General features: G+C 36.7%; 2 protein-coding genes across 2 annotated transcripts in view; both read left to right on the forward strand.

Moving 5' to 3' along the window:
* The window catches only part of LOC308522075 (titin-like), a 308,401-nt gene that overhangs the window by 82,020 nt on the left and 209,848 nt on the right, over positions 1-16,533 (forward strand). Inside the window, 2 exon segments of the mRNA XM_081095258.1 lie at positions 267-455; positions 5,842-5,898. Of these exon segments, the coding sequence (XP_080951384.1) occupies positions 267-455; positions 5,842-5,898 (246 nt within the window).
* LOC308522076 (uncharacterized protein) lies at positions 6,604-14,037 on the forward strand. The gene has a single exon (XM_081095259.1). It carries the CDS (start codon positions 7,066-7,068, stop codon positions 13,414-13,416), a length of 6,351 nt encoding a protein of 2,116 aa, XP_080951385.1. The 5' UTR covers positions 6,604-7,065; the 3' UTR covers positions 13,417-14,037.

A 16,533-nucleotide genomic window follows, 5' to 3' on the forward strand; every position in this document is an offset into this window, starting at 1 on the left:
TTATTAAAAGAATATAACTAAAATTATAAGTTTTCAAATATGTCAACCAGTTTATAAGCTGAATTTTTCTACAATTGTGTTTCCTTGGTAAATATGAAAAGAAATCATATAAGGGCAGATTTGGTATGCCTAAAAGAAAAGTTTAATGTTATGAAGATAAATGTGAAATGTAGTCACCAGTATAATCAATGCAATATGTTTGCAGGTAAATTGAAAATATCCACCTGTTTTTGTGATTTAAATATACATTTTCTTCTGTACTACAGATCTAACAGTGTCCTGGTACAGCAAGGACAAGAAAATTAAGCCATCTAGGTTCTTCAGAATGACTCAATTTGAAGACACTTACCAACTGGAAATTGCTGAAGCTTATCCAGAAGATGAAGGGATTTATACTTTTGTTGCTAATAATGCCGTAGGTCAAGTATCAAGCACAGCCAACTTGAGACTGGAAGGTAGCGTAAAACAACTTTAAGAATCACATTTCAATATAGATCTAAGCTCATGTCAGTTAACAATTACTAAAGATTTCATGTAAATCATGGTTGGTCCTATCATCCTCTCTTAATGCAACTAATTGTGTTCATGTCATATGTGATAGTCTCACTTTTCATCTCCTCCTTCTCATTCTGAGTCACATCCCATTCCTTTGTTATTTTGCCTGCTTTGTCTCCATGGTGTTTTGTGATGTGTTGCTCTCATCATCAGCTTTCATGCTTCCTGATAAGCATGTATCAGAATGGGGATAAATGTACTTTATAAAAATGGGTACATTTGTTTCTCATTTGGCTAGGATAAAAATTTAAATTTATTTTTTAAAATCTAAGAGTGTAACCATCCCGCATTGTGTTCACATAATCCTGGTTTCACAGAAGTGACAGTGGGCAATTTCAGGTCTGTACACCAGTCAACTGTACTCACCATCATTCAAAGAATGCCTGAGAGTTGAGAGGCACAGTCCTAGGAAGGTTAAACATTTCTGTTACTTGAGTCTCTTAAATTGCAATCAGAAGCACTTCTTTGATGACAGGAGAGGAGTGGGGGTTTGGGGGGGGGTGCATTTTGACTCACCAGGAGATAACAATATATTTTTACAGAGTCCTTTTCCTGAGCTAATTTATTCTACATAGTATTGAGTATATACAAATATATAAGGATTTAGGGCAAATTTTGATTTTTTTTCTTCAATTGTTAACACCTATTATAATAACCAGATGTTTCCTAATAATCAGTTTAAAGTGGTTTTCAAAGTAGAAATGCTGGTTTTACAACCAGAGAGGAAAAAATAAAACCAGGAAACAAGAATACCTATATCAAATCGCGTACTCCACTACTGCCTTCTTGAACAATATGGTGACGTTCTTTAGACTGTTGATGTCTCAGCTTGTTTGTCTGGAAAATGCAAGTGAACTTGTATGACTGAATCCACAGTGCATACAGTGACCAGGCATCAGGACTGGACTGGATTCCAGTCCACTGTGGAAATTTGCCCCTGATCTGCAGACAGTTCCACATGAGGTCCGGTTTCCATGCAGGGCACAACATTAAAGGTTGGCATGCTTCTTTTCAGGATTTAGCAAACTTGAAGAAGTTACATCCAACTCCCAATGGCATGTCTCTTCATCATTTTCACTTAAGAAGGAGTCCCTTGGCCAAAAGCCCATCTTCATCCAGCCTCTATCAAGCCTCAGGGTGCACAGCGGGGAGACAGTCAGATTTCATGCAAGGGTTTCTGGCATTCCCAAACCAGGAATCCAGTGGTTTCATAACCAGCAGCCAATTCTACCAACAAAAGATGTAGTTTTCCATTTTGAGGAATCCACAGGCATGGCTTTAATGCTTATAGTTGACGCTTACTCAGAGCATGCTGGGCAGTACTCTTGCAAAGCAGCCAATAGCGCTGGGGAAGCCACTTGTGCAGCTACACTCACAGTGACTCCGAAAGGTAAAGCCCAACGTGCTTCAAAGACTTTGATTTGCTGCCTACCTCCTACTCCCTCTGTTACTAATGAGAGTCTCAGCTGTTTGTCTCATTGCATATTATGGCAGTACCTACTTTACTAATAAAGTAACACCCAACAAGCCCCACCACCAAGGTCTCAGTTACGGGCTAACCTATGTATCTTAAGTCTGACATTAGTAATTATGCGTTCTGTGCATTACATTAGTAATCATTTTGTTAGACGTCAGTGCTGCTTAACATTTAACAGCATCTCATCATTGCATCGTTAGTGATCTACTTACCATATATGTTTTTACAAAGCATATCGTGAAGAGCGGACAAAGTTCTTGGGGGGGGGGGGAGTGTGAGGGAGAGAGGAAGAGAGATTGAGATTGATTGATTCTGGATAACTGCAGTAACAACAGAAGAAAGAAGCTAGACACTGTATGGCATCTGCATGAGCCTTCATCATCCATTCATCATGGGATTGCTGGGAATGAGTTTTCCTTTGTGTGAAGATCCTTAGGGCCTACTGCATCTGGCATGTTGCTTCCAAGCGACAATGATGTCTTTCATCTTCATCTCCATGCCATTTTGTGTTACTAACCTTGCCAAGTGACAAAGCTTCGATCTTAATATTCTTTTCTTTTTTTCTTGTCACTTGATTATACAGTGCAAGCCCTAGCTAGGCAAAGTTCTGGGAAAGATGTAAGAGAGTCCACCACGTCCCAGGCAGTGGCAGATTCCTCTTTCACAAAGCAAGAGAGCAAAATATCCCAAAGCGAAGTTAAGTCATTTCAAGGATCATCATATGAATGTGAAGTGCAGGTTTTTGAAAGTATATCTCAAAGTTCCACCCACACAGCTGCATTTGTGCAAGCTGTAGGGTCGCACCATCCCGCATCCCTTTCACAAATTGCAGAAAGCACTGAGTTATCTGATAAATACTCTGAAGAGACGATGGATGAGGCGCCAAAGATTCTTCTGCATCTTCAAGACCTCTCTGTAAAGTGCGGCGACACTGCTCAGTTCCTCTGTGTTTTAGAGGATGAATCTTCTGTTGGTGTAACCTGGACTCATGAAGGTGTAAAGATAGAGGAATCTGAGAGAGTGAAGCAGACACAAAATGGAGATACTTATTTCCTTACCATATGTAATGTTCAGCTGGTAGACCAAGGATTGTACAGCTGCACAGTACACAATGAGTATGGAGAGAAGACATCTTCAGCAGTACTAAGCATAGAAGGTGGTTATTTGATTTCTAGCTATGACTTGCTTCATTCATTTCATCCTCATCGCTTTATGCAGCTTTTCTGCCATGCAAATTGAGTATATTAATTAGAGTATCTCTAAATTAGTACGTTTATTCATCAATGGCTTATGAAAGTTGGCCAAGTCATTGGCCAAACTTATTAAGAACATTTAACTTTCCAGTCTAGATTTAGGAAGTACAACTAGCAGATCCAGGTTCAGGAAGTTAAGGTTCATTTCACATGGGCTGCCTTTTCTAATCTTGACCAAATGTGCCACCTAGGGAGTGTACCAAAGAAGGTTAAGATGTTATGGTTCCAGTATTTATTGAGTATTTATTTTTGTGCCTGACAGTATGCTACACTTAAATGGAATTGTTTTAGTAATAGGAGGCTCAAAATTTCTCATTTGCCCTTTGGGTTCAGATCTGGAGGTTCTAGCTATTATAAGGAGGCCATGAAAATGTCAAAATGGGCACTTAAAATAATAGGTCTGGATCAAATTAGTCATCTCTAGATATTTCTCAATAAATCATGCTGCTTTTGTAGCCTCAGATCTTCTGGGAATTGTAGAGTTATCTCATGGGGAAAATCATTATTTTGTTATTATTATGCTTGATTCTCCCCTGTGTCTGGAAAGGCCTGAATAAATTTGGGCTAATGATAGCTTCTTCCTCTTATCTGTGGGCTTTCCCTTTAGATGCTAATGATATAAGAAAAAATTCTTCAGGTACTAGAAGCCCGTGCTGTCTATTTGCCAACAAAGGAGCTTCACTGAATCCATGGAAGGAAGCTGGGTGAAGTTTGGGCATCGGCAGGGGTCTATTGAGAACTGTGGCCTCAGGTTCTTCCGGATCTGACCATACTATTTTTTAGTTGTTAGACATTAGCAGGGGCAAAGATACAGTGCTATGTGCACAGCCCTCTCTACCCTAAATTTCGAAATTGGCTCATTAGTTCACTTAATGCATCTACAATATTCACTCACACACACCAAGAAAGGCCTTTTTTTCTTTCTTATGCTGGCATTTTATTCTATAGCTATTTCTGGTTGTATTTCTAACGTCCATGACTGAGATCTAGTTATGCAAATGAGGTGGAAAATTCCACCATCCGGAGACTTGACCACAGCTGCTGGCAAGCACAGTAATCACAGCTACTATTTATCCGGAGTTGTTATCTACACGTCTTGTAGGTGACAACTGTGACAGTTTCAGCAGCAATATAATTGGGAATCAGCTGTGCTGTGGAGGTAGGAGAAATGTAGGTCTTTCAACTTGTTTCCTAAAGAACCTAGTGTCATAGTACAGTACTTGAAAGTCAAGTTCCCAGAGGGCATTTGCTTAGACATTTCTGCCCCAGGAATTCCAGTTCCAATTAAATATTATTAAAGTGTTCTTGGAGAATGAACACTTTTTTTTTTCTTGGAAATTCCAGACGGCCTTACTTGTACTTTAAAAAGTTAAAACATTTTTAAGTGTTTGAGGGGTGAAGGATCAGGCACAGTTGTCCAATGATCTAAAAGAAGGCAGTTTTTATACACCCCTCTTTTATTCCGGCCTGATAACTTTACATAGGCTACCCAGTCATCCACAAAGGCCGAGTAAGAATGAAAAACCCCAGAAGTCAGTTTGTGTTGAGTTCTTATGTGCATAGCAAGCATAGCTATTTCATATATTAGTTTTGGGACTAATGTGCCGCTTTCCTTCTCATCCTAATGACATTCCATCTTCTCTAAATTCAGCATGTGTTTTCCTCGTACAAACACAGCTAATTGATTCCTTTTCCTAACTTTATTCTTACCTAGCAAAGAAATCGCAAACCAGAGCAGTTACAAAAATCACCCTTGGTTCAAACACTAAAAGTTTTAAAACATTCAGAGTCACAAATTAAAACAACCTGTGAAGTAAAGAGAGCATCGTCAAAGAAAACATCAAGTTTGTCATTCACTTCATGCCAAAGACAACAAGGAACTCAGAAGCCCACTGACATAATGCCACACGAACTGAGAGATGAGAGTGGTACCAGGGCACCTGCCTCTCTGAAGAAGCCACCCCAGAGATGATTGTGTCTAACTAAAGACTGTTCCTTTTCCTTATGTAATAAAAGCTATTTAGAGTGGATGACTCTTTGTTTTGCTTCTTACTATGTAATTGAACTTCAGGTAGTTTGACATTTTAAAGGTGGTTTAAACCAAAGGGGTATTTATTACTAGCTGAAAATGCTTAATTCTGCAGGAAAAACTGAGAATAGCCATCAACTAAATGTGGCATGTTAAAAATGCATGTCCCCTATAAATGTGACTTCATATCTTACCAAGTGTTCAGTCGATAAGACATTTTTTAAAAAGAATTTTCCTTTAGCTTGTGGATTGCTTTTCCGAATGCATGTAAAAGCATGAAGAATTATAGAACTAAATGTGGAAATTTCATAGAAAACAAAAAATAAAAATGCTTTTAAATCTTTCTGCCAACATTGTCATGTACTTTATCAGTTCATTGATTTGTTTGGCATGAATTGTTTGATGCATTTGGTGGATATAGTTTTCTATTATAATAAAGATAAAGTTATAATTGCATAAACCATATATTAAGGCAGAAAGTATATGGAATTAACCATTAAATTTTTTTATGTTTTTTTCCATTTTAGCCTATGAATCAATTTTACACGAGAGGATTGAAGAGCAGATTGAGGTGGAGATGAAAGGTATTATTACATTGAATATGAGATTTAAGTAGAAATTCTGAAGGATTAATAGAATTCTTAACTGCCTTCTTTCATTTACTATCATTGAGAAAAATGACATAGATGTATAAATATATCTCTTAGAGAATATATTACTATGTCGCATGCCTGGTTTAGTATGCTGATGGTTACATGCATTTCATAGTATTTTGTTTTACAGTAATTTAAATTCTCGAATTTAAAATTTACCAGCCGTATCATTTTCATGTTTGCAGCCATTTTCGAAAGCGTGTATTAGAAAAAGTTGGAATCTTAATGCATGAAATCATGAAATAGAAGTTTGTTTTCGAAATCACAGTGAATTAAATTGAACAGTAGACAATAACCTAGGTGTCGTTCTCAGAATGCAATGTCATGAATGAATGATGATTGAAATGCTACTTGATTTAGGGTGTGTGAAAATGTTACATTCCCATCTGGTTTACACCTCATGCTCATACATCATTTTAACATTGATATGTCTCTTACACTGGCTTGCAGATAGCTGCCTTATGTGATCCTTATTGCCTGCTTTTCTTTGTATAACGTTGTGACTATATGGCTGTATTAGTTCGAATAAACGCCTTCTTATTTTATTTTAGCTATTTATGGTTATGGTTCTTGTATATATATATATATTTAAAATAGTTAATTATTAAAAATTTAATCTACAATCAAAAGGATCAGAAAGGGCGTTTATTTCACTCTCTGCAAGTCAGGTAAGATTTTCCTCTTAGCCATTAAAGGAACAAAGTTTTCCTGCTCTCAAAACAAATATGCACAGGAACATGTTATTTTCAAATGCATTTTTGCTTGTTCAAGAAGAAATTTCAGCAGTTTGAAGAAAAGACCAGACAACGAACGATTTTCGTGTCAGAATCTTTTAAACAGAGCATGGTGTTGCGTTTATTCGAACAAATATGGTGAGTGAATTTTTCTATGGATTTGTGAGAATCTGTAGCATGCATTTTATTTCATTTCTATTTTGCAATTTCATTTATTTTCAACTTTTTCAAATACTATGGAAAATAGTAAAATGCTTTATAATTTAATTTCTTTTCAGAATTACTCTCCGAGGAAGAATCTGAACTTTCAGAAAGAGATACACGTGATGCCTTTTCAGATTCTGAAGATGTAGACCAGAGCTCTATGGCTGCTAAAAGATATGCAAGTAGAATATTATCTACAAGCTCCTGGCCTGAATATTTCAAGCCTTCTTTTACCCAAAAACTTACGTTTAAGTATGTTTTAGAGGGTGAGCCTGCTGTTTTTACATGTAGATTAATTGGCTGTCCAACTCCTGAAATGACTTGGTTCTATAACAATCGGCCAATCCCAACAGGTCTCCGGCGGGTTATAAAAACCGAGAGTGATCTACACGATCACTTTTCCAGCTTAGAGATTAAAAGGGTCCAAGCCAGAGACTCTGGAACTTACAGATTGTTAGCAATTAATAGTGAAGGGTATGCTGAATCAACTGCATCACTGCTTGTTATTCAAAAAGGGCAAGATGAGAAATATTTAGACTTTCTGAAAAGGGCAGAACAGACACATGAAAATATAGAGACATTAGCTGAGAGGAAAGAGGGCAGGATGAAGGTTGACCTGAGGTTTACTGGCTCTCCCTTTAACAAAAAACAAGATGTGGAACAAAAGGGAATGATGCGAACTATACACTTTGAGACAGTGAGTCCTAGCAAGAAAACAGATTTTATGTATGATGAAGAATATCTAGAAAGTAAATCTGATGTCAGAGGATGGCTTAACGTAGGTGAAAATTTCCTGGATGAGGAGACCAAAGGGAAGTTGCAACGTTTACGGGAGGCTAGAAAAACGTTACTGGAGAAAAAGAAGTTATCTCTTTTAGATATGCCATCTAAACTAAGCTCAAGAACTTTGAGAAGGGAAGGTAGTAATAAAGATACTATGTTCTTTAGAGAGGGAATGGAAAGCAGGTCAGTATCTGATCTAGCTGAAAATAGGGAAAAGGTTGAATATTCAACTGAATATTCTAATCAAATGGATCAAAATATAGAATCTGGAGAATCGCTCACAAGTTTTCCAACTACTGTTGATGATCAAGAAATTCTCCAGACTGAAATAAGAATGAGCCAAGAGGCATTTCTAAAAGAGAGTCGACCAAAAGACCATTTACATGGTAGAAGTCAAGTAAACGAGAAGACCCAAGCAAAAAGACAAGTTGAAGAAATTATGACCAAAACTAAAATTGGAGAGTCATCTCAATATATTACTAATGTGTATAAAAGTAAGGACATAGATGAGACTTCTGAAAAGGTGTCTCAAGCTGTTATATCACATACAAGTGATTTTGGTACACTTACAAATATTAAAGAACATGAAGAAATAGATAGTAAAAGAATAAAAAAGGACGATTTGAGAGAATTACAACACTCCACTTTCACAAGAGCTGAAGAATTCAAAATTGAACAGGAAGAAAAAACCACAAGATTTTTTGAAAATTCCTTCCAAAAACATCTGCAACGTTGTCCACCTTCATTTCTTCAAGAAATTGAATCTCAAGAGGTTTATGAAGGTGACAGTTGTCAATTCATGTGTCATTTTCAAGGATATCCTCCACCCATAGTGACATGGTATAACAATGATATACCAATTCCATGTAATCGAGGCTTTATCATTCATACCTTGGAAAACTATTCAACATTAACTTTTACTTCTGTTCTTCCTCAAAATGACGGTTCTATCACCTGTGTGCTGTTTAACCAATATGGAACAGTAAAGACAACAGGTATACTAAAAGTGAAAGCAAAACAAAAGCCCAGTGTCAAAGCACATAAAATCCCAATATTGCATGACTACACTGATGAGGAAGAAGAGCTGGCATTGGTGTTTGACCAAGCAGAAGACGTTCCTCCATCTTTGAGACTAGAGGGCCAAACAAATCTCCATATGTTACAAACTACCCCACCAGGTCCTTCCTCTGCAGACATAGAATTGCTTTCCTTTCCTGTGGAAATTCAGATAACAGCAGCAACTCCTACTCCAGAACAGGACAAAGAGTCAAGGGAATTGTTTCAGTTTGAAGAGTTGGAACCTAAAGCAGCACCTCGAGATAAGGCTACTCAGTCACCAAAACACAAATTTATATTTTCATCTGATATTACTAATGAGCCACCAAAAATGTTACGAGAAATGCCAAGGTATGCCAGGTGTAGAGAAGGGGATTTCATAGTACTTGAATGTTTATTATCTGGGGAGCCTAAGCCAGTGGTAACATGGTTTCAAAATGGAGTCCTTGTAAAGCAGGATCAAAAGTTTCAGTTTGAAGAGTTTGATTATAGCTACAGGTTGTATATTCATGATATTGATGTTCAAGATTCGGGAAAATATAAATGTGTTGCTGAAAACAGTTCAGGAACCATTGAGAGTGTTTCCGATCTCACAGTGGAACCTGTCATTCACTGGGAATATAGCCAATTAGAAAATATTGGTGGAATTTATGAAAAAAATCCCAGAGGTCAACAAATTCAGGGAGAATCTATAAGGGCACATTTGTATGATTATCCAGCTGGTCCTTTTACTTCCCAATGTAATGTAAAAGAATATTCTGTAAGGGAGGTTTTTCAAAACCTTGAGACAACTAAGCAGATAGACCAGAAAAGCCATGCTCATTGCACATCTTCTAGAGAAAAAGTCCCCAGATTTGTGCAGGTTGCTTCTAGGTCCATACAAACCAACAGACCTATCAGAGCTGAACTCATACAATGTCAGGATGAATGGAAAGAGGGGCGTGTAAGTGAAAAATCAAAGCTGCACCAAGCAGAGGGTACTGTTTACCCATACCCATTTGCTGATGATTTCAGTGAAGTTAAAATTAGGAGAGAGGTTAGGCATGATTTTGGAAAACTTGGTGAACCAGAAAGGGTACATGTGCAAGAATATGCCCAAAGTGACCATTTCTCAAATATCCACTCAATGAAAACTTCTGAGAGTTACGATACAAAAGACTCATCTACCATTGTATATGAAGAACCCCTTGGTGAGGAGAGATACTACCCAAGAAGAAAAGTGAAGCATAGAATCATTGCATTTGAAAAGTTACAACATGCAGAGAAAGGAGTTCTGGAGAAAAGAGCTACCAAGAAATCATTTGTTAATCCTCCTCAAAAGAAGCCTGATGACATTGACTTTCCATTAAATCAAAGAGAATCAAAATCCAGTGACCTAAAGGCAAATATGCATCAGGCAGATAAACTGTCTCCAAACACTGAAACAGATTCATCTAACATCATAATGAATTTAAAGCTGCTTTCTTCTCAAACTCATGGGGAATTTAAAGTACAAGAGAGGGAGCAACAAAAAGAAATAGGTCTTATAGAGCAGTCTGCAGTTTCTGAAAGGTCTGAATATGAAACTCCTATTACATTTGACCTAAAGCAGTTTCACTCTCAAATAGAAAATCCAGATTTAAAATCCCAAGAATTAGATAGTGGTCAACCAGAAGAAGCTTATTTTAAAATCCAACATCCTGCTTCTGAAACAACTGATGCTGAGAACATTGTATTTGATCTAAAACAAATGTATTCTCATATAGGAGATTCAGCTAAGGATTTCCAGGAATCTAGGCCACAATGGGAAACACCTTATAAAGAAGAAATTTCTGGCCCTGAAATACTACTATTTGATACACAGGATATGTCTAAAAGAATGCAAAATGACATACTTACAAATCAAGACATTTCTTCCAGTCAAGACTGGATGAAAGAAAGCTGTATTGATGAAAAGACCTATTATTTTGGGAAAGAAGTCCAACAGATACAGGAACAAAAGGTAGAAATTTTAGACACGGATACTTCTCTTAAAATCTTTTCTGATGAAATCCATAGTCAGGCAGGTGGCCTACTTCAAACCTCATCTGCAGATGTAGGAGAAACTGATATTTCTGGGAAAAGACGTTCTTTCGAAAATGGAGATCCAAGTTTCATTTCACTTTTGAAAAAAGCAGCAAGTGAGGAAAAGCTTTTAGAGGTTAGTGAAATGAAGGAAGAACACACTTTGGAACACGAGTCGGCATCATTTCAAAAGCAGGATGGAGGGATACAGGAATATGCCACTGGAGACCACAGAGGTGATGTTCAGGGAGCAGACTCACTCCACAGAAAACCCTCCCTGAGCCAGTGCCTTTCATTCTTGATGACTGAGGAACAACGGAATCCAAATGAACAAAGAAGTGAAAGAAATGATGTCTCTGAAGAAGAAAACATTTACCAAGTTCAAGCTGAAAATGAAACTTCTTTCTTCACTACTGAAGAAGAAAAGATTGAAACTTGTTTTCCTAAACTGGACGAGGCACATACAATGGAGGTAAAGGACTCCGAGTCCTCACTAACACAGTATTTACTTGCTGCTGGAAAACATGAAGTTCCTGAAACTAAAGACACCAGAGACACGGCAAAACTTGTCCAAAGCGAATCAACCACGTCCATGGAGGTTGAAGAAGTAACTTTCAACACTGTGTATGAATATTACAACCAACAACAGGACTCATTAGGTCGCCCATTTTCTCCTGAATCTGATATTTCCATTGATGTGGGAAGTATAAGCAGTGAGGAAATCTCTGAGTTAGATCAGTTTTATACCCCACCATCCTCTGTTGAACATTTTGAAACTCCAAAGTCTCCTGATTTATATTTTGCTCCATTAGATACAACTAAGCAATCCTCAACAAACGCAGGAGGTAAGACTATTCAAAGAACCACGCCTTTAGAGGAAGTTGCTGAAAGGTACTCAACACCTTCGGAAGGGGAGATAGCAGAAAGATATTCCACGCCTGCAGGGGAGACTTTAGAGAGATATTCCACACCCCCAGGGGAGACTCTAGAAAGATATTCCACACCTTCAGGGGAGACTCTAGAGAGATATTCCACACCCCCAGGGGAAAGTCTAGAGAGATATTCCACACCCCCAGGGGAATCTCTAGAGAGATATTCCACACCCCCAGGGGAGACTTTAGAACGATATTCTACACCTTTAGGAGGAGAAACAGTTGAAAGATATTATATTCCTACTGGAGGACCAAACCCCACTGAAAACTTTAAAAGGCACCCATCAAAAATAGAAAGGGAGGACAGTACGCCAAATGAACATTTCCATACACCTACAGGAGAGAGAAGCTCAGCCTATGAAGTATGGCGCTCGGACTCATTTGGCACACCCAATGAAGCCATCGAACCCAAAGACAATGAAATGCCTCCATCTTTTATTGAACCTCTGACCAAAAGGAAGATATATGAAAATACAACATTAGGCTTCATTGTTGAAGTTGAGGGCATTCCAGTTCCTGGTGTGAAATGGTATAGAAATAAATCTTTGCTAGAACCAGATGAAAGAATCAAGATAGAAAGGGTGGGTAATGTATGTTCTTTGGTAATTCCTAACATTCAGAAAGGAGAGGGGGGAGCGTACATGTGCCATGCTGTAAATATCATAGGGGAAGCAAAGAGCTTTGCAGATGTAGACATAGTACCTCAACAAGAAAGAGCAGTGGCACTCCCACCTCCAATAACACATCAGCATGTCATGGAGTTTGATTTGGAAAACAACTCATCATCAAGAACACCTTCTCCTCAAGAGATTGTCTTGGAAGTTGAGTTAAGTGAAAAAGATGTCAAAGAATTTGAGAAGCAAGTGAAAATAGTTACAGTTCCGGAATTTACTCCTGATCATAAAAGCATGATCGTGAGCCTAGATGTTCTTCCATTGAATTTAGCTGATCCAAATATGGCTTCAAGAGGAGAAGAAGACAAAGATCTAAAAATTGACTTAGAAGTATTTGAGATGCCTCCTCGTTTTATAATGCCTATTTGTGATTTTAAAGTTCCAGAAAGTTCCGATGCTGTGTTCAAATGTTCAGTCATAGGTGTCCCTAGTCCCGAAGTTAAATGGTATAAAGAATATATGTGTATTGAGCCAGATAATGTTAAATATGTGATTAGTGAGGAGAACGGAAGTCACACCCTTAAAATTCGAAACGTCTGTCTTTCTGATAGTGCGACATACAGGTGCAGAGCTGTGAACAGTGTGGGAGAGGCTCTCTGTCGGGGATTTCTCACCATGGGAGATTCCGAAGTATCTGCTATGATAACAAGGAAAAGTCGAGTGACTTTAAGCAGTTTGAAGGAAGAGTTAGTCTTAAAGAGCAAGTATGCAGACAGCTTTTTTGAATTTCAGGTGGTGGAAGGGCCTCCCAGGTTCATTAGAGGCATTTCTGACTGCTGTGCTCTGGTCGGCACAGCAGCTTATTTCCAGTGTTTAGTGCGTGGCTCTCCAAGACCCACAGTTCACTGGTACAAAGACGGGAAATTGTTGCAAGGAGCAAGGTTCAGTGCTGAGGAAAGAGGCATAGGGTTCCACAACTTATTCATAACAGGCTTAGTAAAAGATGACGCAGGTGAGTACAGGTGTGTAGCTACCAACAACAGAGGAATGGCCGAGACCTGTGCAGCACTCACCCTAATGTAAAAGTTCTTGTACGATGTTTTAGTGCCTTCGTAATTATTACACTTGATTTGAGTGCTTTCATATTTTCCAAATTATATAGATTTAATAAATTTCCAAATATGTCAACTCTGTTTGAATGCATTACATTGAAGACCCCTGGGAACACAGTTTCTCCACGTGGACGTCTCGTATTTGTAATACATGTAAATACGCTGTTATCTAAATATCTAAACTGTGGAATCATCACTTGTGTCCATTATACTGTGAAAAATCAAGCACAATTAAATATCTCTATGGCTACCTAATTGTATTTCTACTTTACCTTCATTTCTCCTTCTCCGAGTGTTTCAGCAGAATGTACTCTCTCTTAGAGGTAAACTATATCAGTAAAGTAAAATGTAAAAGGGAAGATCCTGTCAGATGACCACACAGACAGATTAGTGAGAATCTCCTCTCTGCTCTGAATATAAGTAATTTTTTAAATTATAACCCTTTTACAGCCAAATTAATGCTTATTTACTCAGACTTAGAAGAGATAAAATAAAGAATAGAAACCAGCTTTGCTTAGTTGGTAACTAACTATCTACAGAGGAATCTTGGTTCTCAAACTTAATTCATTCCAGAAGGGTGTTTAAGAAGTGATTTGTTAAAAAAATAAAAAAAATAAAAAACTGAATCATTTTTTCCCATTAGAAGTAATGTAAATTGAATTACTACCTTCCAGACCCATTAATGACTCCCTGTTTTAATCTTTCTTATATACAGTTCATGTCTAATGTACTGTTTAACCAATAAACAAACACTTCTTTTCTTAAATTTACCCAACCACCCCTTACTAGCCTTAAATGAGTCACTTTCAGCACTCCTCTCAGGAGTCTTTCAGGGGTCCGTATGCAGCATCTTTACTTTTTCATATATCATTGCCTCCGAAATGCTATCACTGGCAAACTGCTTTCCCTTTATACAAATCAACAATTTTTCTATCTTTTCGATTGCCTGTGATTGTTGTTGTTTGAGCACTATCACACCCTGAGCAGCATTAGCACTCTTGATAGCCTCTTTATGATTTAAAATTGTACTAATAGCTAGATTCTGCCAGCAACAATGGCATTTGTTGCCTGAGAGATGCTTTTTGTCATGCTGAGGTATCAGCGTGAAAGGGTTGTCAAGTAGAAAACAGAAGTTTTGTTCCACAATTTGGCTGAGAACCAAATTGTTTGAGATGGGAGACATTTGAGAACCAAGGTTTGACTGTAATCTGTTTGACATTACAACCTCAGTATATGTTTGGCTCTTTTAAAAATGTTTTAATTATTAATATTCCTTTTCTTAAGTCTTTTAACTCTTGCTGGTTTTGAAGGGACCAATGGTGCTGCTCAGATAGATATCATCTGGACATTTGCAGAATATGCAAACACAGATCTTTTTACTTTGGGAAATACCTCATTTTCTCAGTTCAAGATGGCATCAAGTGTAAAATGCAACATTAATATTTTTCTTAGGAGAAAAGAAACTACCATATTACATTTTTACATAAGATTTTAAACTGCAGTCCAATTTCAGAATCTTTAAAATTAGGAAAAGGAAAGTGGAATGTTTTTAGAATTGAGACAGTATGGTAATTTGTATTTGTATATAAGATAATAGGCTTTCCTGTCATTTTCATTGAATTTCATTGTTTAAACTAACTCAAAATTAATAAGCATTCAAATTCAAGATTTATATATGTTTCTAAATTGACATTTTTTTGTTTTTCAAAATTAAAATGATAATAAATTCACAAAATCCTTAGCATTGTACCTATGTACCAATGTGAACCTAAATCTTCTCATATACGTTGTAATAAATATAGAGAAATTCAGGTGGGGTTTTTTTAATCTGAAAATGAGGGATTTTACCAGAGATCCTAAGAGGTGATCATTCAACTCTCTGTGTCATCCCAGTGGTAACTTTTTAAAAATAATTTAGAATAAATTTTAGTTATACAGCAGATGATGAAAGAAATAATAAAATATAGTAATGAAATTATGAATCATTCCTACCCTCAACTCTTAAATATAGCCCAATGACTATATTTGTTCTCTACATTGAGCAATTTTTAAGTACCATGAATGTATTAAACATATTAATTTTAATTCTAAAAAATTTAAAATGTAATGCAAATTTAATTTTCAGAAGGATTCATATAACCAATTATGTTTGCCATGTTTCTTTCATTGTATTACCTTTTTATTCCCACAATGGAAATTCCCTAAAAGCCCTTCCAAATTAAATAAGCAATTGGGAATATGTGCAGAATGTAGACAGAGCAGTAAGGCTCATACCCTCACCTCCATGCCCCCCAAAAATATTTGTTCTACTTGTTTTAAGTCACCATAACTCATCAAGATAGATACACTCTTGTAGAGCAATCTGTTTCAACCAGTGTGCATACAATATCTGTGATCATCATTATAGATATAATGAAATATATCCATCTTAACTCCCTGAAATAAAACTAATTCTATAGTTTAGGGACTTAAGGATTTATCCTACTTTTCATCATCTAAAGGAGGTTTAAATAAATTAGAAATTCAGGTCATGATAAACTTGACAAGCACATTTTACCCAACTGTTATAGTAGAGCATAGATTGCAACAATGCAAAGCCTGTTTCTTTAAATAAATAAATAAATAAATAAATAAATAAATAAATAAATAAAAAAGACCAAAAAATGTGGATTTGCAGGAGATGTTGAAAAATATACTTTTATTCACATAACAAGGAGGGCTTTGTTTTGCTCATTAGAATTCTGTTAGTCTCAAATGCATTAAACTTGAGGATATGCAGAATAATAGTGATTGTATAAAGAAAAGTAAGCTTTGGTCACACTTGGCTTATTTATTAATTGTTGAAATATTTTTAATTTTCTGACTCAATGGCACATAACTTAAAAGCCTAGAATATTAATTTCTCTGATTCTGGATAAAGAATTCATTTATTACATAGTCGAAGTTAGACATAATTATTAGCTGCTACTACTACATGTATTTTAAACCACATGTTTCATGTTTCAGGGCATTTGAATTTTATTTACTATATTTTTATGGTTAATACATGGTATTTAGAAGTAAGGGAGAATATTTGAAGATATTAGTG

This window comes from Myotis nattereri, assembly GCF_964212035.1.
Source record: "Myotis nattereri genome assembly, chromosome: 7".
NCBI lineage: Eukaryota > Metazoa > Chordata > Mammalia > Chiroptera > Vespertilionidae > Myotis > Myotis nattereri.

What these genes read in the sequence shown, in the direction of transcription:
- LOC308522076 (XM_081095259.1), top strand. Translation starts at nt 7,066, where the DNA reads ATGGCTGCTAAAAGATATGCAAGTAGAATATTATCTACAAGCTCCTGG.